The 21,042-nt window shown below is 39.5% G+C and overlaps 3 protein-coding genes across 6 annotated transcripts in view; 2 read left to right on the forward strand and 1 right to left on the reverse strand.

Moving 5' to 3' along the window:
* nbas (NBAS subunit of NRZ tethering complex) overlaps positions 1 to 1,316 on the reverse strand; it is a 253,161-nt gene extending 251,845 nt beyond the window's left edge. The window contains 2 exon segments of the mRNA XM_034700252.1: positions 699 to 750; positions 1,185 to 1,316. Of these exon segments, the coding sequence (XP_034556143.1) occupies positions 699 to 750; positions 1,185 to 1,277 (145 nt within the window). The 5' untranslated portion in view covers positions 1,278 to 1,316.
* A 201-nt stretch (positions 1,317 to 1,517) lies between these two features.
* Positions 1,518 to 8,957, forward strand: ddx1 (DEAD (Asp-Glu-Ala-Asp) box helicase 1). The gene is made up of 26 exons (XM_034700250.1): positions 1,518 to 1,631; positions 1,759 to 1,810; positions 1,919 to 1,982; positions 2,062 to 2,091; positions 2,178 to 2,274; positions 2,472 to 2,519; positions 2,627 to 2,710; positions 2,828 to 2,911; positions 2,995 to 3,071; positions 3,167 to 3,239; positions 3,343 to 3,419; positions 3,504 to 3,618; positions 3,767 to 3,905; positions 4,134 to 4,194; positions 4,317 to 4,415; positions 4,564 to 4,653; positions 4,827 to 5,015; positions 5,550 to 5,601; positions 5,738 to 5,884; positions 6,021 to 6,112; positions 6,192 to 6,264; positions 6,420 to 6,492; positions 7,552 to 7,594; positions 7,695 to 7,790; positions 8,077 to 8,197; positions 8,351 to 8,957. Exons 1-26 carry the CDS (start codon positions 1,616 to 1,618, stop codon positions 8,479 to 8,481), a joined length of 2,223 nt encoding a protein of 740 aa, XP_034556141.1. The 5' UTR covers positions 1,518 to 1,615; the 3' UTR covers positions 8,482 to 8,957.
* Positions 8,958 to 14,156: 5,199 nt separating this feature from the next.
* The window catches only part of itsn2a (intersectin 2a), a 50,887-nt gene continuing 44,001 nt past the window's right edge, over positions 14,157 to 21,042 (forward strand). For all 4 annotated transcript variants that reach the window (XM_034699211.1, XM_034699213.1, XM_034699212.1 and 1 more), the window contains exon 1: positions 14,157 to 14,260. The gene's annotated coding sequence lies outside the window, so the exon portion shown is untranslated. The remainder of the gene's footprint in view (positions 14,261 to 21,042) is intronic.

The raw sequence follows: 21,042 nt of genomic DNA on the forward strand, positions 1-21,042 counted from the left end.
AGTGACCGGTTATTAAAGATCGACGTGTTCACGAATCAGCTCGTCATCCCTACAGCGTCCGGATGGACACTACAATACATATAGATTTTTTGTAGGACTTACTAAATGTCATTAATTCTTTTGCTTGTCAGAGCCCCCGTGGTGAGAGCTTTTTAGACTCTGATCTGGACTACAGTCCTGAGCAAAGCACCTCATCAGGTCAGAGGGGACAGGCCCAAGCTCGAGCGAGAGGAGCAGTAAATAGAGTCAGGGGAAGCGGAGGCAGGGAACGGGGAGTGAACGCCGGGGAAATGTACGCGCAGGAGGCTGGCAGAACGGCTGAACGGATTGGTTTAAAATTTTGGGACCCAAAAACGGTGATTGGTTGGTGTTTTCCCAGGTTGACTCCTGCTGTAGATAGCAGCTTTTCTTCACTCTTTTTTAAGAACACATTATTTATTGATTGCCATCAGGACATAAAGATCATTTTAACCAGTATAACAAAAAGTGTATCTAAATCTGACTACCAACCCCAGCTTTAAATGTAAATTTGTTTTGTTCTTGGTAAAAGTGTTTTGCTTAAAGTGTTTCATCTTTTGCCAATTTACATTGTCCTTCTGGGCCACCGTATTTGTCAGATGCTGAATTTTTAAAATGTAGAAGGACCCTTTAGGCATGCATAATAGTATCACAACTACAGGCTACAAAATACAACTTACCTGTCACCGCCTTTGCAATAAGTGAGGTGTTGTGCTCCTTGTTGCCACGCAGCTGCAAATGTAAGAAAGTCAAAAGTTAGTTGAAAACTAATACATTTCCCCCAACAAATGAAGTCATGTCTAGGTTATCATGTATGTTTTGTTATCATTAAATGTGCCATTCAAAATCTTCCCTCCAAAGCTCAGGTGAATTCATGTGTCTTGCAGCTACGTACTTCTTAGCTGGCCAGACAATATGTTGTCCTCGCGATTAAACTTAAGCACTTATTGCACAAATGTTTCAGATTTAAACTGACAACATCCCTAAATTGCATTGTGTTTTGAAAATATAGAGCTATAGCATGCTGTGTTTAACTATGTTTGTGCTACGTGGCTTTGAACGGCTGACACCATGCAACTGATAAGAGTTGACTTCTGCGCGTTGTATTCCCCACACAAACATCCCAACACTAAACTGTGAACGAACTATAAGTAAGACTGACTAACCTGAGTGTCCGTTTCAGGCGGCCATTCAGTTATGACAAGCAAGTCGTACAAAATGTTTTCATCTTCGCCTTCAATCAGACTTTCTTCGGCCATATTTACTTCATCCAGCTGTCAAAAAACTACGGCGAGTCGCAGGGGACAAAATACCTTAGCTAAGCGCATTTGCAAACTGGAGTGTAGCGCTCAGGGAAAGGATTGTTATGCTTCCATTTTGCATTTTTAAAAAAAAACTATATTTTTTTAATTCATCCCACACGTGTTATTATTTTTGTTTACTTTTTTTTACCATTATTAACAAAAAGTGTAACTACCCGGAACCAATGACACAATGGCGCTACACCGGTCAGCTATACGAGTTGCACACAGCCAACATTTCTGAACACGTTACATCCGGTTAGGTTGTCTCTCCCCGGCTCTACGTGACAGCAATAATGGCAGCGTTTTCTGGTAAGAATTCCTATTTATTGTCCACTGAAGTATGTCAACAGTGGGTTTGTAATTCCCTTAAAGACTGAGCGACATTCAAATACTTTCTGATCGTACAGAATTGTCAAATATGTCTCTTGTTCGACAGAAATGGGAGTCATGCCTGAAATTGCGCAGGCTGTAGAAGAGCTGGACTGGCTGTGAGTGCTTGCTCATAACTATTATACGACGTCTCTTTATATTTTCCTTTTTTGCTATTGCTGTGAGCTCTAGAGTTGAACTGATCTGTCTAAACACCTGATTTACAGGCTTCCGACTGACATCCAGGCAGAGTCTATCCCCCTTATTCTGGGTGGAGGAGATGTACTCATGGTTAGTTTAACCCTTTTGTCTCATGTTTCTCAATAAGTTGCACGGTTCAAGTTTGAAATGTCATTTCCCTTCTTTGTAGGCTGCAGAAACTGGCAGTGGAAAAACAGGTGTAAGTACATGACAGCTTCATACAACTTACCTTCTGTATAGTTTAAGTATATGTTTGATTGTAAGAGCAACACTTGTCACTCTCAGGCCTTCAGTATCCCAGTGATCCAGATTGTGTATGAGACCCTGAAGGATCAGCAGGAGGGCAAGACGGGAAGAGCTTCTGTCAAGACTGGTGGAGCTAGTGAGTTCATTTTAATAACATACATTTGTTGTTTTTGTATGCTTGGAACAATGTGTTTAGAACTATACAGAACTCTCTGATATCATATACTTTGTCAGCTAGTGCTATAGTTTAGGATCCATCATAAAACAAACTGACGACACTGCCTTTCGCTGATCTCCAGATGTTCATCTTTTTGTGTCTTTATTTTCAAACAGTTTTCAACAACTGGCAGATGAATCCTTATGATCGCAGCACAGCCTTCGGTAAGCCAAGTCTGGTTGGAAGAGAACGTGTACTGTCATGGAATTACAGCAATTTTTCATCACTTGGGTTCTGTTTTCCACTTGTCAATGTGAGTTTTTGTTCTCAGCAATCGGTGCGGATGGTTTGTGCTGCCAGAGCAGAGAGTTTAAAGAGTGGCACGGCTGTCGCTCCACAAAAGGTGTCAGCAAAGGTGGGTATTCCAGCAAACGCTCTTGAATTTGTTGCATACAAACCCAAGGCAGTTGGGGATTTTAAGACAATATGATAAATCAACAATCTGTCTTTGTGTATGTCTTTCTGTCTCCAGGGCAGTACTACTATGAGGTGACTTGCCATGACCAGGGTCTGTGTCGTATTGGCTGGTCCACCAGTCAGGCCTCACTGGACTTGGGTAAGCCTCTCTACTCTTTAGTCTAAAAACAGGAAGTCTCACTAGACAAATAATTCAACCCTAAACTCTATTTTTCTGTCTAGGAACTGATAAGTATGGCTTTGGTTTTGGTGGAACTGGGAAGAAATCCAACAACAAGCAGTTTGACAGCTATGGAGAGGTAACAATATTGCACAATCATGTTATATAGCTACGCAAACCATTATAATGATCATCTTCAAACATGTCATATTGTTATCGTGCTTGTCTTTGCAGGAGTTTACCATGCATGACACCATTGGATGCTACTTGGATCTAGAAAAGGGCCAAATTTCCTTCTCTAAAAATGGTGCTTTCTCCTTATATCTAATTCTTATCACCGTAATCATATAAGGTGACAAACGGCGAAGTACTAATGTATCTTGCTCCCTTCTGTCGGCTTTCCTCTCCAGGAAATGATCTGGGTTCGGCTTTTGACATCCCTCAGCATGTGAAGAATCAACCCTTCTTTGCCTCCTGTGTGCTAAAGGTTTGACATCACTAACAAAGCTAGGAAAAAAAAGGTGCCAGTGTTATGCCATTCAAGTAACATTTTCTTGTATCTGTGATTCAGAATGCAGAGCTGAAGTTCAACTTTGGAGGAGAAGCCTTTAAAAATCCCCCCAAAACTGGATTTGTTGCACTGGATCAGGCATCAGAGGGTCACGCAGTCAAATCTGCCCAGACAGGTGTGTGAAGATAAAAAGCCTTCTTTGGATAGAAATGAAACAGGAGCTCCATTTTTGTAATCTGTGGATACACTTCTGATTACATTAACACCAGAACAGTGTTACTGGTATGTTCTTAAACAGTCCCCTTTGCCCTGTGTTTGTTTAGGCGCTGCCAAAGTGAGTCAAGTGAAAGCATCATCCAACGCACCCAAAGCTCTGATCATCGAGCCTTCCAAAGAACTGGCCGAGCAAACTCTCAACGTCGTCAAGCAGTTTAGGAAATATGTTGAGAATCCTAAACTGAGGTATGATTAGACACATGATTCAAACACTGGTTTGAAAATATTCTGTAAAATCATGATTCATGCAGAAAACAATAGATGCTAAATGATACTAAACTCCATATAAATCTTCTCTAGGCATATTTAAGTGTAGAGTTAGTATGCTGGTAAGCTTTGTTTTTCACCAGCAGATGGAGTCAGTGTTCAATTCTACAGTAAATGATAGCATATTCAATCTCTCTGTGGCTGCAGGGACTTACTGGTGATTGGTGGTGTGGCTGCCAAAGATCAGCTGGCTGCTCTGGAGCAGGGGGTGAGTGACATGAACTGTCCCTGAGTAAACTGTTAACTCATTATCTGTCCTCTTAAACACTCAGTTATACGTTTTAAGAAACACATTATTCTTTGCTCTTATCTGTGTCTTCTGATAATTAGGTTGACATTGTGGTGGGAACACCCGGAAGGCTGGATGACCTCATCTCCACTGGGAAACTGAGCCTGTCCCAAGTCCGCTTTCTAGTCATGGATGAGTGTGTAAGTACAAAACATAAAGAGTGCTCAAATGGAAGCATTGTTTTTTGTTTTCAGAGAACTTCAAGGTGTTCTTTTTTCATGGCTGGTTTACACAGGACAACAATTCTTTAAGTCATTCAACTTTTTTTCTGGACTCTGTGTCCCTCAGGATGGCCTACTCTCTGCAGGTTATACTGACTTCATCAACAGGGTCCACAACCAAATCCCTCAGGTCACCTCTGACGGCAAAAGGCTGCAGGTAACGTGAGATGGAAACATGTGGGCTATCAAAGTTGCCTCTATCCAACTCCTGTTATAAAGCTTATGATCTTATAACATAATCAAATCACTTGGTAGAAAATGTGCAAGATGATTAAAAGCATATGCAGATCTCAAAAGGCCAAGATCATGAGTGGAAATCTTCTTCTCCAGGTGATTGTTTGTTCAGCCACTCTGCATTCATTCGACGTGAAGAAGCTGTCCGAGCGCATCATGCACTTCCCCACTTGGGTGGACCTGAAGGGGGAGGACTCTGTCCCCGAGACTGTCCATCATGTGGTGGTGCCTGTTAATCCCAAGAATGACCGCAACTGGGAGCGTCTGGGCAAGAACCACGTCAGAGTGAGTCTCTCATGTTGGGCTTGGTACACACTTCATGTTTGAGCAATAAAGGGACATAGGGAGAAAAGCAGGGGTCCATTCAAGAATCAGGAAAGCAGGTAAAATAGAAAGCCAGGATCATTTTTCTAAGCAGTCTTTTCTCTCTTTGAATAAGTATTTGTTGTTGTAATACTTAGTTTGACCACAAGAGGGAAGAGTGCACCATCTCTGTTATGAGACGGACGGACTGAATTCAATTTATTACTGGTACACCTTTTCACAGGCTTAAACTTTTTATTTCATCCTCCAAACACCCTGGTTGATAGATTACGGAATTAAGGAACCTAAAAGGACTATTCTGGTATTTTTCCTCACATATTCGTGGGATAAAAAAACAATTAAGATCCAACTTTTGATAATTAGTTTTCCTCATTTGCCTATCAGAGCTTCTGTTAGAGGATCCTGCACATTGATAAGCTTATATGTTTTTATTAACTTGGCTTAGAATAATGCTTACTTTTCTTCTGTATCCTTAATATGTTTTTCTTTGGACAGACTGATGAAGTCCATGCCAAAGACAACACCAGACCTGGAGCCAATTCTTCTGGTAACAGCTCAGTTTGAAACATTAGATCTGAAACCTTTCTTTTTCAAAGGGATTTGTCAATGTAGATTTTACACACATATGTTTTACTCCAGAATTCTTCTTACTCATCGTCATGACTGTATTTGGGTGTTTTTAGAAATGTGGTCCGAGGCCATCAAGCTGCTGAAAGGCGAGTACACAGTGAGGGCAATCAAAGAGCACAAGATGGACCAGGCCATAGTCTTCTGTCGCACAAAGATCGACTGTGACAACATGGAGCAGTACTTCATTCAGCAAGGGGGAGGTAAGGGGCGGGAGTTTACCGTTTAGCTTTCACAGGACAGATGTTTCAATCCAGGGAACATCCCACACATTAACTTTATTAGATTTCTTGCCACTACAAATTTTATAGTCTGTCCATATTGATCTCTCCTCATCAGGTCCGGACAGTAAAGGCCACCAGTTTTCCTGCGTTTGTCTCCATGGTGATCGGAAGCCAAACGAGCGGAAAAACAACCTGGAGCGCTTCAAGGTAAAAAGATAAATTAATGAAAAATACAAAATACAGCAAGTCCACTGGTGTTTGATGATTTTTTTTTTTGATCACGCAGAAGAAAGAAGTGAAGCTCTTGATCTGCACAGATGTAGCAGCCAGAGGAATCGACATCCACGGAGTTCCTTATGGTAGAGTTATTAGATTACGTACATTAGTTCTTCTTCAGATGCTAATAAAATAAAGGTTTCATTACTAAAAGGAGAAAAATCTTGAGTGTAGTTTATGTATTGGAAGTTTGGGCTCAGCGATGAAACCATTTAAGCTTCATCTATTTTCCCTCCAGTGATCAACGTCACCCTGCCAGATGAGAAACAGAACTACGTCCATCGTATTGGCAGAGTTGGTAGAGCTGAGAGGTAAAGACGAACATTCATTCATTTTATTTGTTTGACTGTTTTTCAATTGTTTTTAGTAATTACTCTTTTACTCTTTTACTCAGCTGTTGCTTTAAGTTGTTCTTAAATTCAGTACATCTTGCTTGTTCAATATGTCTCCCTGTCTTGATTTGTTCATAATTGTTGGGTTTTTATGATGCAAAGCACTTTAAACATCTATTTTGATAAGTGCTATATAAACACATTGTTTTATCATTATTATTATTTATTTTTTTAAGTTATATTTTGGGGCTTGTTGCCTTTATTTGATATGACAGCTGAAGAGAGACAGGAAATGTGGGGAGTAGAAAGTGTGGGTTGACATGCAGGTATGGTCGCGGCCGGGAGTCGAAACCGGCGACCTCTGCACACACACAAACAATCAAACAAACAATACTGTATATCAAGTTAAAAGTATCAAATCAGTGGTTGCAGTGTTGAGTGTCCTTTAGCAGGCTTTTCAGTTTGGATTTGAAGCTGCTGAGAGATTCACTGTTCTTAATGTCCTCTGGTAAGGTGTTCCACTGAGTTGTGGCTTTCACAGAAAAAAGTGACTGCTCAAAGGCAGTACGGCGAAAGGATACATTGCAATTTCTAAACTAATATATTCTTGTGGATTTAACGGAGTCCACTGAGCGAAAGTTGATAAACTGATGCAGTGGAGGACGGGCCAAGCCATTTAAAATCTTATACACAAGACACTAAAAATCAAAATTCTCAAAGCTCAAAAGATGATGTTTCTCCAGTATCCTACAGAGGTGATATTGCATTGTTTTTTTGTCCAGTATTTTTAAGGTTTGTTTATACAGAGAGTGATGTGGTTTCATGACCGTCTCTGTATCCTCTGTATGTGGGGCGCTTAGGCCGCTACATCACCAGCGCCCCATTATTATTATTTTTTAATTATTATTATTATTATTATTATTATTATAACTGAAATGTCTGAAATCACCACTTTCTAATCTTACATCATTTTGTCAGATTGATTGTATGATTTCAAATCTTTAAATTCCATCCTTGTGTTCTTTCTTTACCCCTCAGAATGGGTCTGGCTATCTCCTTAGTAGCAATGGAGAAGGAGAAGGTATGGTGGATAATACTCTAAAAATGCCTTAGGTGTTTTTTATGTACATTATTTGGTGAATAATAAAGGTCTAAGTTGTTTTTTTTCCTGATGAATGCAGGTATGGTACCATGTGTGCGCAAACCGAGGTAGAGGCTGCTACAACACTCGCCTGAAGGAAGATGGAGGTTGCACCATCTGGTACAACGAGAAAGAGGTGAACACAGAGATTCTGACGTGAATTGAAGCAAGTTATGGCTGCAAGTTAAATTTGCTGTTTTAAAATGGGTCACTGACTCAACAGAAGGCTTTTAAATCAGTTTAATAAACAGCAGATGCTTTGTCATCCTGGCAGAAACTGCTCCCTCGGGTTATGACGGCGTGTCTAGAAAGCTCATGCACACACACCCTTCTGTCGCTCTCACATTATGACATAAATCACCACTGCCCACTAATACAGACTCTCAATCCTACTTACCTTTAATTCATTTTTATCCAAACAGCTCCTGTCAGATATTGAGGAACATCTAAAGTGCACCATCACTCAGTGTGAAGCTGACATCAAAGTACCTGTGGATGACTTCGATGGCAAGGTCACGTATGGTCAGCGGAAGGCACTGGGAGGTATGTTTTTATAAGTATCTGACATTTGTAGCTACCTAGGAAACATGGCTTATGAAATAGTAACCAACACTTTAGAACACAAGTGACACACAAACAAATGTATTCACTGTTTTCTTATTGAGCTTTACTAACCAACCCATTGTCCTTGCTCAGGTGGGAACTACAAAGGTCATGTGGATGTTCTGGCCCCGACAGTCCAGGAGCTGGCGGGCCTGGAGAGAGAAGCTCAAAGTTCCTTCCTCCACCTGGGATACATGCCAAACCAGCTTTTCAGAGCCTTCTGAAGAAACCCCAATGAGCACTACACTCTCAGCTGCTGATACAGAATACAGATAAATAGAGCATTTCTGAACCTTTCACCATGACATAAACATATCAACATAATTTATAGAATAATTAGTTACAGATATCAAAATGTCATTGTGTACAGACTTCTAAATTCTGAGTCATTGTTTAGTCCCATCATTTGGTGTATGATTTGTGCAGCCTGTCGGTTTATTGAGACTGTTGGGCACCATATTTTGAAGGACTTCTTCCTAAAGGCTTTAACCTTACTGCATTAAAGAATACTGAGGGAAAAAATCCCTTATATCCCATGCAAAATCTAATTTGAGAGATCCTTCAGGGCTTTTTTTTTTCTAATGACACGATTCTTGAATATTTAAGTTTCCTGAAGGAGTAATGGGCTAGAATGTCAACATATGTAAATGGCTTGATGATGTCTTTTTTTCTGAAATAAACAGTATCCTGACTAGCTGGATTCATCGGGACAGTCTTTGTAGTAGAAAAATCGGGAAAATTAACCAACATTTTGGGAGAATGTATGGGTCGCAGTAATGCTACATATTTTAGATGCTAACTGCATTAAATCGACTAAAAACAGAAGCACTTATAACATCACTGTTGGCGGTTACATGAGTCCCTTTTATGGAGTTGAAGACTTGATTTATTTATTAAAATAGATAAGGTTTATTTTGGTCTGCATCAACAACCAACACTTCCCTCCACAACATAGGAGCCATGTAAAAATCAAAAATGAAAACAAAGACAAACCAATCACTGAGGGATTCATCAACCAAGAAAATATATATAGACATATACATACAAACACATATCAATACGTACATGTATACATACACATACACATGCATACATACACAAGTACATTCATGCATACATATTAACATGCATACACATCCACATATACTTTAGCCAATCACATGCTGACCAAAAAAGGTGTAGGCTGAAGCCAAGGCTTATCCTGCATACCCTTTTACATAAAATACCTTTGGGAAACGAACTATCAGTACAAGTGAGAAGTAACGTAGCCTGTATTGCACTTTTCTCGAAAAACATACAACCCATGGCTTCCCCTATCTATCGTTTTTCACGTGTGAGAAAATAAGTGATATAAGTTAGCAAATACGCACAATAGTTATGCGCTGTTGTTGGAGTGAAGTTAAAGAAATGAGCGACGCATAAAGTCCTTGAAATTGACTCTATTGTTAGCTATATCTGCAGAATACTTCTCCGACATACTTTTACTGAAACTCACTTCTTCTCAGCTTCTAGTCTGTCTGTCACAGCCATTTTTAGGCATACTATTTACAGCAAGTTGTTTTGAATTTAAAGCTGCTGTTGGTAGTCACAGAGTAAACATCTTTTCAGAGAGAGGGACTTTGAATGTCAACACTATCCCTCCCAACCAGATTTCCTCTTAGCCCACCAACACAGATTGGCGTGTGCAGTCATGATAGTGCCGGACTCATAACCAATCGGAGGACGTAGTAGGGGCCGCCCCTTAACCAATCAGGACAGAGCATTGGAGATTAGCTATGATTGGTCCGTCATAACGGGAACGAGGGGAATAATAACATTGCTTGATACAAAGGCATTGGAAAACGCAGAGATTTCGCAATAGTCTCAAATTACGATGGGCATTATGACCTTTTCTACAAACCCAGCAGAAAAAAGCAATGTTTTTTACACCATTCCTACCAACAGCAGCTTTAATAGCTAGGTTATATATATATTATAGAGGTCTGTAATTCAATTTTGGATACTTAAAATAACAAATTCTTCCAGATATCCATTAGGCTATGTTATTTTGCACAAAAATACACTTTTTTTACCATTTGAAATATCACAATTAATTTGTATATTTTGTTTTATTAGTAAATATTAGTAAAATGCAGTTTTAAGTATTTACAATAATAATTATAGTTATTATGAAGATATTTTTGAGTATGATTTTGATCAGTACTATGAGCTGTGTCACACTACATTTGCACAAGAAACTTAGGGAAAAACATGTAGAATAAGTAAGAAGGTCAAAAGTTCACAGATCTTGTGTTTCGCTACAGAGCACATTACAGAGTCTGCTTATGTTAGCTATTAGTACTGCTCAAGATCTGCAAAAGATCAAAACCAAATCAGTGAGCTCCTTCTGAACCAATCGACACTGCTGCCAGCTGTGCAGCAAAAATGACTGCTTATGATCCATACTCTACCTTTTCAACAACTGAGAGGACATTTATGGACAGTAACCCTCATTATAAGGAAATAGGTGTAAACCTGTGTGTGAACAAAGACCAACAAAAAGATAAACTTGATGTTCATGAATTGAAATGCATAATGATGAATAACGTGAAATGTTTTACATAACTTTAACATTGAACTGTAGGGTGAAGATGCAAACCCTTCAGAAATGTTGCCAATTTTTATAGAACTACATGGTCATACGCTCAACTGGTTGAACACAGTTTAGTTTTTTTAGCCAATTTGAGTTTCCCATTGTTTAACCCTCCTGGGTCAATTTGACTCGGTGCATATTCAATTATCCAAAAGTCTAATCTAATTTTTAACTCCATGACTAACCATTTAAATCAATATTTAGATTATTGGTGTTCTTTAATTCTCACAGATCATGGTTCAATGAGGATAACTCACTCGTTTTTCATTCAAATTAATGTTAAAACTTGTTTTAATGTACATTGGAAAGCCCTAAATATAAATACAATAGTTTCAAATGACATAGACTTTTGTTTATTTTATTTTATTATTATTTTATTTTTTATGAAGTGATGTTGATAAGTTAACATGACACCCCTTCTGTCACATGCTGCCCATATTTTTATGCTGCATTTAGCTGGTTTGGAAGGCATATATTGCCTAAAATAGACTTTTAAAAGGGTCAATTTGACCAGCAACGTAACAGGAGGGTTAAGTAAGCTGAGTGAGGTTTCTGCCACACAGGGAAGTGAAAAAAAGAGTATGCAAGCCAGAAAAGAAAGCTGGCGTTTGAAACAAAGGGAAAAGCCGTGCCTCCAAGTCTTATGATCAGTGGCCTTAGTTCAACAGAAAATCAGATAAGTACAGGAAACCTCTTTCTCATGTGTACACAGGGGGGGTTGTATCTTGACTAGCAACAAAATCAGATGTTGGTTGCATCCAAGATCTATGAGACATCAGAACCATGAGGAAACCTAACTCCCCTTAAAGGGAACTCCCAGATTTAAGAGGAAGACTATCACCCACATTATTACAATATTGAACCAGATATCAACACTGAGGAAAATATCAAGGTTGTGACGATGTGACGAACACAGAGGAAAAAACCCTTCTAGTCTCAGGTGAACTTTGAGAATTCCTTGACTGTACTTACTCAGAGAGTAACATTGAAACAGAACCTTAAAGGCGGGTGTTCAGTATCATAATCATTGCTCATTCAGAGTCTGAAGGATATTCTATGCTACCTAACATAAAAACTGAATTAGACACTAAACCTGTTAGGTATTTAGTCCCAGATGATCCTGTAGTGTGCCAGGAATACTCCATGGTGATTATAGGTCAAGACAATGACACTTCATAGATCAGAGAAGAGCAGGGAAACGTGCCAGCTGACTCAGAAAAACATGGAGCTTTGTGATAAGCAAAGAGGACACGGTTGAAATCTTCTTTAAGGTGCCTTTGTTCATAATGTCAGAGCTGCTAAATAATACGGTTTCTGTGAACAGCCTACGCTGGAAATGGATGTATGGGTTCAAAGCCACAAAAGGTGATACAGCTAACCCAACCAGAATGTGTGTGTGTGTAAAGGTTGTTGGGTTATCAACTTGTAGATGTCATACCAAAAATAGACTGTTGGTGGTGCTTTAAACCAGCAAAGTTTGTGTCCCATGAATAAAGCAAAAACCTTTCAGTCTCCACATCGGTCTAAAAACAAGATTTGATTGAACTCAGAGTATTGCTGAAGCTGAAGCTGTCATTGAAAAAAATTGGACCAGATGGAGCTAAAGTTTCAGACTGATTTATTATAACTGTGAAACCATATGGATGGCATTACTGAGAAGTCATAACTTTGAATGTGGCCTTGTATAAATAAATGTTCAACATAGTAATTTGTGGGAATGAAGTTAATATTAGGTGCAATGTAATTGGCTTTGCTCTGATCTACAATGAAAACATAATCAGAGGCTCAGTGTTTGTGCCTTCAAAATAAAAGTCTGTCTCTGCAATCGGCTCAATGAAGTGGTTACAGTATGTGGCAGTCTCGTGGCTGGTGATAATGACGCTGTTATGTGACAGAATTAAGAATTTGATCCAATTGTGATTGAACAGGAGATACGCTAAAACAACACTTTTTTTTTTTACCTTACTATGAAGGTTTTTATGCAATAAAAATATAAGTTATAAATATTATTAAAACAGATGAGATCTGAAACAAAAGTATTACTGTAAATGATCTACTTTATTTAGTTATGTAAATATGCTTAACTATGTCCTCAGACCTACCTACCTTTAGTTTTGCTTTTAACTGAGTCTTATTTTTAAATTAAATTAATGTTTGATTGATTGATTGATTGATTGATTGATTGATTGATTGATTGATTAATGTGTATGCATGTCATTTCCATAGACTGTATAAAATATGCACGTAGTATCCGTGACATATCCCATCTGTTTCTGAAGCACTGTTTTGAGGCCAATCGTCGGCAGCAGCCATATTGCTGCTGTCGAGTGATTGTGACGTAAAGAGGCAGGCTTTGCGTCTCCTAGCCAACAGCTAGTGTTCCCACCTGTCAATCAAGTCAGCTGTGCCTCTCATTTGAAGACTCGTAGTCTCAATATCTTCGAAATTGCAGCGTTAGAAAAAATCCCCCCCCCCCCTTATAGTGTGTGCCGATCGAGAAATGAGCTATCCAGACTACACTCGTCTTTTGTACCAGGCTGTAAACATGTTTATTTCTGCTGTAAAGAGCAGCTTTTTTGAATTGGTGTGTTTGTGGTTTCGAGTACTTCCAGAGCCAGCTTCAAGTGGATCCTCGATGAACTGCAGTTTTTAGCACTTCCGCATTGGACTCATATTTTTAGATTGGATGTTGCCGCTTGAGTGTGCCCTATGCTTATACTGAGGCTCCAAAAGGGCTAGAGAACTAATGATTTTGGGTCAGAAGCAGGCTGCAGACAGGTAGAAGTTGTAGAACTGCTATTATTGTGTACAGTAAACGTAGAACTTAAAGGGGACAGGGTATATACTTAATTCATAGAGGTGGCCATCTGGGGGCTACACCATATTTTTGCCCTTGGGCCCTCGGAAAGGTTGATCTGTTAACCACAAACTACCCACTCATGGACCTGTGTTGTGGAAGCCAATGCCAAATACTGCCAGCATCCTTCAGTCTTGATTATACTGACACAACATAAGCACTTTTTTTTTAGCACTTCCGCATGGGCTTCATATCTTTAGACCTGAGGTTGCAACTTGGTAATTTCATAGGGTTTCGAGCTGAGTTCCCTTGGTTTTTGGAGCCAGCCCCACCTGGACTCACGAGGCATTGCGTTTATTTCCACTTCCGCCTATGTTTTTGCACCAGGAGCTTTTATTTTTAAAGCACATGGCCGGAAGTCGGGTCTGTATATGCCGGAACTTGACCCTCCGGCGAAGCCAGCCCATGCCCAGTCGTCCACACCCACCCCGGCTGCCGTATCGGTTCCTCCCTCTTCGGCAGCTCAATTTGCCAGCCTGGTTGTAGGATTAACACCGCTGCTCTGCTGCAACAGGTAAATGACAATTAATGACTTATTTTCCACAGGACAGATTCACGTGACAAAAAACAGGACACATCAGTATTCATCAGTATTGATTGAAGTGAGGATGTCCTTTTGTATCCTATATAGGCTGTGTCATAGGCAGTGTATCGTATTTTTAATGTGGCAAACGCTTTGCCTGTGGGCTGCAGTATTTCTTTGTCCAACATGAAAATATGTGAATCCTGACACCTGTCACTAACTGAGCACAGGCTTTACCCTGTGCGCACTGAAAGCTGACGTGTGTGTTTTAAAATACGCTTAAGTGTAATTTAAATTACCTCACATTCAAAGAGAAACACGTTATACAAGACTAAGGGCTGCGATGGTCCACTTATCCTCCTGTATTTTTAGTAACAGAACCTTTTTTTGTCTGCTGTCATGAATACTGGAAGCAGTCTCTCTCTCTCTTTTTTTTTAAAGATGTCTCACCCTAACCTTGCACAAAGAGGCAATAAAACAACCTGCAATGGCTTTATTGTTTTATACCTAAAATTAAAACTACAAAGGATATGAACTGTCTTTGAACCAAGGAAATTAACCATTCACAGAGAAGGTATAAATGAAAAATCACCCATTGTCCAGAAAAAAAAAACATGGGATCATCTTTAATCTTGAGGAAAAAAAATCTGTGTGATATTTCTGGAGCTCCCCAGAGTGTCTGTGACAGCCTTACTCGACCCAGCACACAGTGACCTTAATGCAGTCTAATATTTTATCATATTCAGTGTGTGATAGCTGCTGAAAGCCTTAAAGGTGCTTTAAATGTTGCACCATATGTTGTGTAACATGGGAAAATAGCATATGCCTCTTGTCTGTCAGGTGGGATTTTTTTTATCAGCTTTAAAAGTGTTATCAGGTGTTTGGATTGTGTAATATCAGTGCTGTTTTTCGGCTTCCCTATATGATGATTCGGCAAGGTTTAGATGTTTATCTAAGCTTTTGTTAATTCACAGCAGTGTAATTATATAGATTGCTAATGGTGTTTGTGTTTGTGTTTGTGTGTTCTGCTGCTCTCAGTGAAAAAAGGAAAGGAAAGAGGAGTGTTTTTTGCTGAAGTGGCAAAGTTCAATCTACACCTATGGTATCTGGCTTTGTCCCAGCAGTGACTGTTGCATATCAACCTGCCAAGAAAGAAAAAAAGAAAGCATTTCATGACACACACATGCACATTAAGACATGCTAAACATATGTTCTTGTTGTAGTTAAAGAAGCTGTTATACTCTCATGGTTTGGTTTTATATGACACTCTATATACAGTGAATGTGAGTGCTGTAAAGAGAGTTTTTGGCTTTAATCTTGAAACCTTGTGCCAAAGGAAGTAAAGGAGGCTCCAGTGATTCAGTGCTCAAGCTGACCCATAAATGTTGTAGAATAATGAATATAAGAACACTTCCTCTGGTGTAAGCGTCCCTGATTTTCACCTGCAGCACAACAGAGAAGAATGTGTGTGTCTCTGTATTTGTGTGTGTCTATGCTCTTGTGAATAAGGCAGAAAATACGAGCACACACACATACACACAGGCTTCTTTCTTCCACCGGCTTAGCAAAGCTTCCTGGGCTGTGTCTGCCAGAACAGGGTCCTTCTCTGTGTGAGGAGAGTGTGTCTGACACACTTGCACACACAGGCCGATGCATTGATACGCACATCCGACCAAGGCTGGTGCCACACACACGCAGGTGTCAATCAGCATACAGGGAACAGTCAAAGCTTCTTTGATTCGTTTTCTTGATCGGTGCAGTGGGTCAGCAAACCGCCGGCTGTTAAAATGTCTCATACTGATTATCCAATCATAAACTTTGAAAGTGCTTATGTAGTATCAGTATAATCAAGACAGAAGGATGCTGGCACTATTTGGCATTGGCTTCCACAGCACAGGTCCATGAGTGGGAAGTTTGTGGTTAACCCTTTATTTATGAAGAGGAAAGTCCAGTCATGTGTAACTTGGAAGGACAGATCAGCCTTTCTGAGGGCCCAAGGGCAAAAATATGGTGTAGCCCCCAGATGGCCACCTCTATGAATTAAGTATATACCCTGTCCCCTTCAAGTTCTACGTTTACTGTACACAATAATAGCAGTTCTACAAGTTCTACCTGTCTGCACTCTACTTCTGACCCAAAATCATTAGTTCTCTAACCCTTTTGGAGCCTTAGTATATGCATGGGGCACACTCAAGCAGCAACCTCCGGTCTAAAAATATGAGTCCAATGTGGAAGTGCTAAAAACTGCAATTCATCGAGGAACCGCTTGAGGCTGGCTATGGAAGTACCGGAAACCACATACACACCAATTCAAAAAAAGCTGATCTTTACAGCAGAAATAAACATGTTTACAGCCTGGTACAAAAGACGAGTGTAGTCTGGATAGCTCATTTCTCGATCGGCACACACTGTACTGGGGGGGTGGATTTTTTTCAAAACTTCGAAGATATTGAGATTACGAGTCTTCCAATGAGAGGCACAGCTGACTTGATTGACAGACGGGAACACTGTAGCTGTTGGCTCTATGTCACAATCACTCAACAGCAGCAATATGGCTCCCGCTGATGATTGGTCTCAAAACAGCGCTTCAGAAACAGATGGGTGACGTCACTGATACTACACCCATATTTTATACAGTCTATGGGCACACTCTTTGACCACCAAGCTAAACTGGCACATCATCTGTAGGTTATCTTACATTTTTATAGTTTTCATTCCTTGAAAACTTTTAAAATTGGTTATGAGTCATCCTGTGCTCAGGGGGTATACTCATTTTTTCATCCCAAAGAAACATAGGCCCCCGGGTTAGAAACAGTAATAGCATCTAATGCTTGCTAAATGGGAATGTTCCAAACAAGCAACAATTTTCTAGTTGTTTAAACAGAAATTTAAATTCTGAATATCCAGCTGGTCTAAACAACAACGTTTCGAAAGAAGGCCAACCACTGGATCACAGAGACTGCAAGTAAGCAATGTTAAATTAGTTTGCTGATGTGGCTAACATTAGCAGAGCTAGCACCACCAACATTTAGCCCTTCTTCCAGGTTAACATCCACATGCCCTTGCTATTTGTGCATTGACCAGACACAGCCTTGTCAAAATACTGCCAAACTGTGCTGAGCTACAACATGAAAAGTGAAGGACAGTACTCACTGTAATGCGTTCCCAGGACTTTTTAATGCTTTCTGTCCCACAAGCTTGTACAGAAACTGGGAAAAAGGCTTTAAGGTATTCTGCACCCTCAGCCTGGAATTCACTGCAGAATGGATTGAAACTCAAGGAGCTGGTGTCACTTAATGTTTTAAATCTAAAATGAAAGACCTTGAAGCTGAATCTGCAGAATGTCAATGTTTTTAGTGTATCTTCTTAGAACTGCCTCCTAGGTAACGGCTCTTTCTGCGACAAACGTGCTTGTAAAGTGTACTTCAGTCCTCTGTGGGTTTATGTCTTTAACTTGTGTTTTTTTGCTGCTGACTGTCTTGGCCAGGTATCCCTTGGAAAAGAGATATTTGATCTCAATGGGACCAACCTGGTTGAATAAAGGTTAAATACAAAATAAATAAACAAAAAATCTATCACAACAGGGCTTGAGCTTTAAGGTAAAATAAAACACAAGCATTATAGAGGAACTCAGGGTTGCTGTTTTTTTGAGTAAGCACTCCAACAGCACTGTTGAGCAATCACAATCAAACTGAGCACTACATGTTGTTGTGAGGCTCTGAAGGCGCTCTTAGTGTTGAAGTAGAGGGTGTTTTTATGTTGATTCTGTGTTGTTTTTATCCAGGATGTGTCCTGTTTGAGGAGAGGAGGGCCTCAAGCACAGCCAATAGCAGATACAATCTACTATTTGAAACAACACATACACACACACCTCATGGTGCAAAAGTGTTTGACTATGAGGGCGGATATCATCTACTTAATACCTTCATAGAAAGAGTTGCATAAGGGAGTGTCAGCTATACGCATGCATTGAATTTAAACACACCCATAAAGGTTAGTGAGATGTTAATACAATGTTCTTTTTTTCTAGTCTATCGTTGACAAATTAAACACTGCAGAATGTTTACTGTGTAACAGATGTATGGTGATTCACTTACACAGCAAGTGAGTCAATTATCAGCTAGTCTAATACTAGCTTGCAGTTACCCAGAACTGCTGTTGGATAAATCTTAAGTCTCAGCTCATGGTGTAGGGACAACAATCGACAACATGCAGGATGAATAGCATAACTTAGACAAGACTAATTTGTATTATGTCTTATGTTTTTATGCCTACACACCAGCAATAAACATGGCCAGATGAGTCATGTTATTGGGTTATCCTGGCATTTGTCTGTCTGTCAGCATGTCCATCCATTGGTACTTTTTCAGTACTGTGAATTTGTGGCAACTAGCGTTTAAGACACATTAGCGCCCCCTCCCTTTCCAGTGGTTGGGGGGTGTAATTATAGGTTTAATATATCAAATTTTTATCAAACATTTGTTTTATTTATATTGAGAAAAACTATATCCCAATAATTATCGTTATTGAATTAGTGCCCAGCTCTAGTTTGAACTCCATCTTTAGTGTCGGCCTTCTTTTGTTGTTGACATGTTTTTAGGGCACTGTGTTCTTTCAAATATTTTCAACATACAAATATACCCCTCACACATTTACACTGTGTCACTCTGTGGGAAACAGTGGTGGACATTGACTTGAATGATAGCTGAAGCATGCCACCACAATGCAGTTATTTCAGTTGTTTGTGTTTCCCTAGATGGATTTACAGCTCTTGACTTGGAAAACCACTATTGTTTGCTTGTGCGTCCGTGTGTTGTTTATTGGTCATACAGATATTTCGGTGCATGCACAGTGAGCAGTTCATTGCTCTTAAGTAATTGCCAGTGTCGGCATGGGCAGGGGAATGATTTATTCTACAACAACCACTGTTTCCCCTCCAGGAATTCACACGGAAAGAGGGAGGCCAATGATGGAGCAAGAGTGTAATGAGATGAGAAGGAGAGGAAGGGATGAAGGGGTCGTATGAGAAGGGATACACGCTGGAGTGAGGGATGAATAAGAAATAGGGGAACTGGAATGGAAAAGATAGAGAGCAGAGAGTGAAGCAAGGTAGAAAAGTGTGAAGGGGTGGTTTGGTGAAAGTAGAGAGGAGATGGCAGGAGTTGGAGTGCAATCAACAGAGAAACAGTGCTCAAGATAGATGAAAATGTAGAATAAAGGAGAAGTTCTGAGTTCAATACAACAGAATCTGAAGAACAGGATTGAAATAGCCACCATAAACGCTTTAAGCTTAAGGTAGAAAAGTACCTCTGTTTTCAGTTTGTATATAGCAAGTTATAGTTGTTATAGTTTTGATATAGCAAACATGAATTAGATACAGCAAGCATGAATGATCAGTAATACAGGGATTGTTATTGCAAGAAGTCCTGGTGCGCCTACAGTAGAGGATTTTGATGTTGCAGAGCTTACTGTGGTGTGATGAATAAAAGTCTATAGCCCACACACAGGGCTCATCTTCCAATTTAAAAGCATTACCTGTTTGAGCTCATTTGTCCCTTGCATCTCCCGGGACTCAGTCAGAAACCCCACAGAGGACTCTCATCAGGTGGGCCAGGCCCCCTGCAGGTCAGGGAACTGTGATTCAAACAGCACTCAAATCGGTATTCTGAGTGTGATGAGAGAAAAATGCTTGAAAAATATCAGGGCCTCTTTAAGTAGATGTCAGGAGTTTCTTTACCTCCTAAAACGATGGAAATTTACAGTGAATATTAAATAATAAAAATATTTCCAGATAGATTAGTGGAAATTTCAAAAAATATATTTTTTGCGCAAGTCCAGCAAATTTGTTGATTTACCAATAAGGACACAGTGGCATTCATAATTAACAAATACTAGTTATGTATATTTTATGCTCAAAAAAAGACAATTTCATAAAATGTATCCCCAACAAAATAAATATTTATCTTTGGAACACTAAATATTGAGTGTTATGTGCCAATTTCAAAGTAAGTAAGACAGTCTTTATTTTAGTAATAGCACAAGTATTTATATTTCCATGAAGATCAACATTTAGCTTTCAAGTAGATACATATTTCTGCTCTTTAAAAAACTATCATCTATTTTCCTATTAAGATAAATATCTACTTGTCTAATGAAGTAGATATTTTTGATCTTATACTCACTCAGAGATTTGAAGGCTGTCAAATGATTATTTTTTCACCCATGATAAATCGCATAATTTCTCTAATCAATGGCAATTAATCACATTCTAATCTCATGTGTAAAATCAGATTATTTTGCATTCTGAAACAGTTTCTAGGTCCATATAAATAATCCAAAGCATTTTTTAAAATTTTGTTTTAACTTATTATTGAACTAGATATGGCGATACTAGGACAATTGAAGGGAGACAAGAAATGTGGGAAGGAGAGAGAGAGGGATGGCTGTAAAGGATTGGGGTTGTGTATATGAACCAGCTACTGCTGTGATGAGGGGGGACCTGGGGGGACAGGGCTTTCTCTGTTGCTGCCCCCACCCTCTGGAACTCTCTCCCCCAACACCTCAGATTCTCTCCCTCACTCACCAAATTCAAATCTGGACTCAAAACCCACCAATTTACAAAGGCTTTTAACCTATAATTGATTGATTTTTGTTTGTTCTCTTTTGTTTGTTGCTTTGCTTTGTTTTCCTTTGCTTATCTATTGTATAATTTATTGTCTTGTTAAGTGTCTTAGAGAAACTTTTAAAGTGCTTTTATAAATACAATTTATTAT

Source organism: Notolabrus celidotus, chromosome 13 (genome assembly GCF_009762535.1).
Source record: "Notolabrus celidotus isolate fNotCel1 chromosome 13, fNotCel1.pri, whole genome shotgun sequence".
NCBI lineage: Eukaryota > Metazoa > Chordata > Actinopteri > Labriformes > Labridae > Notolabrus > Notolabrus celidotus.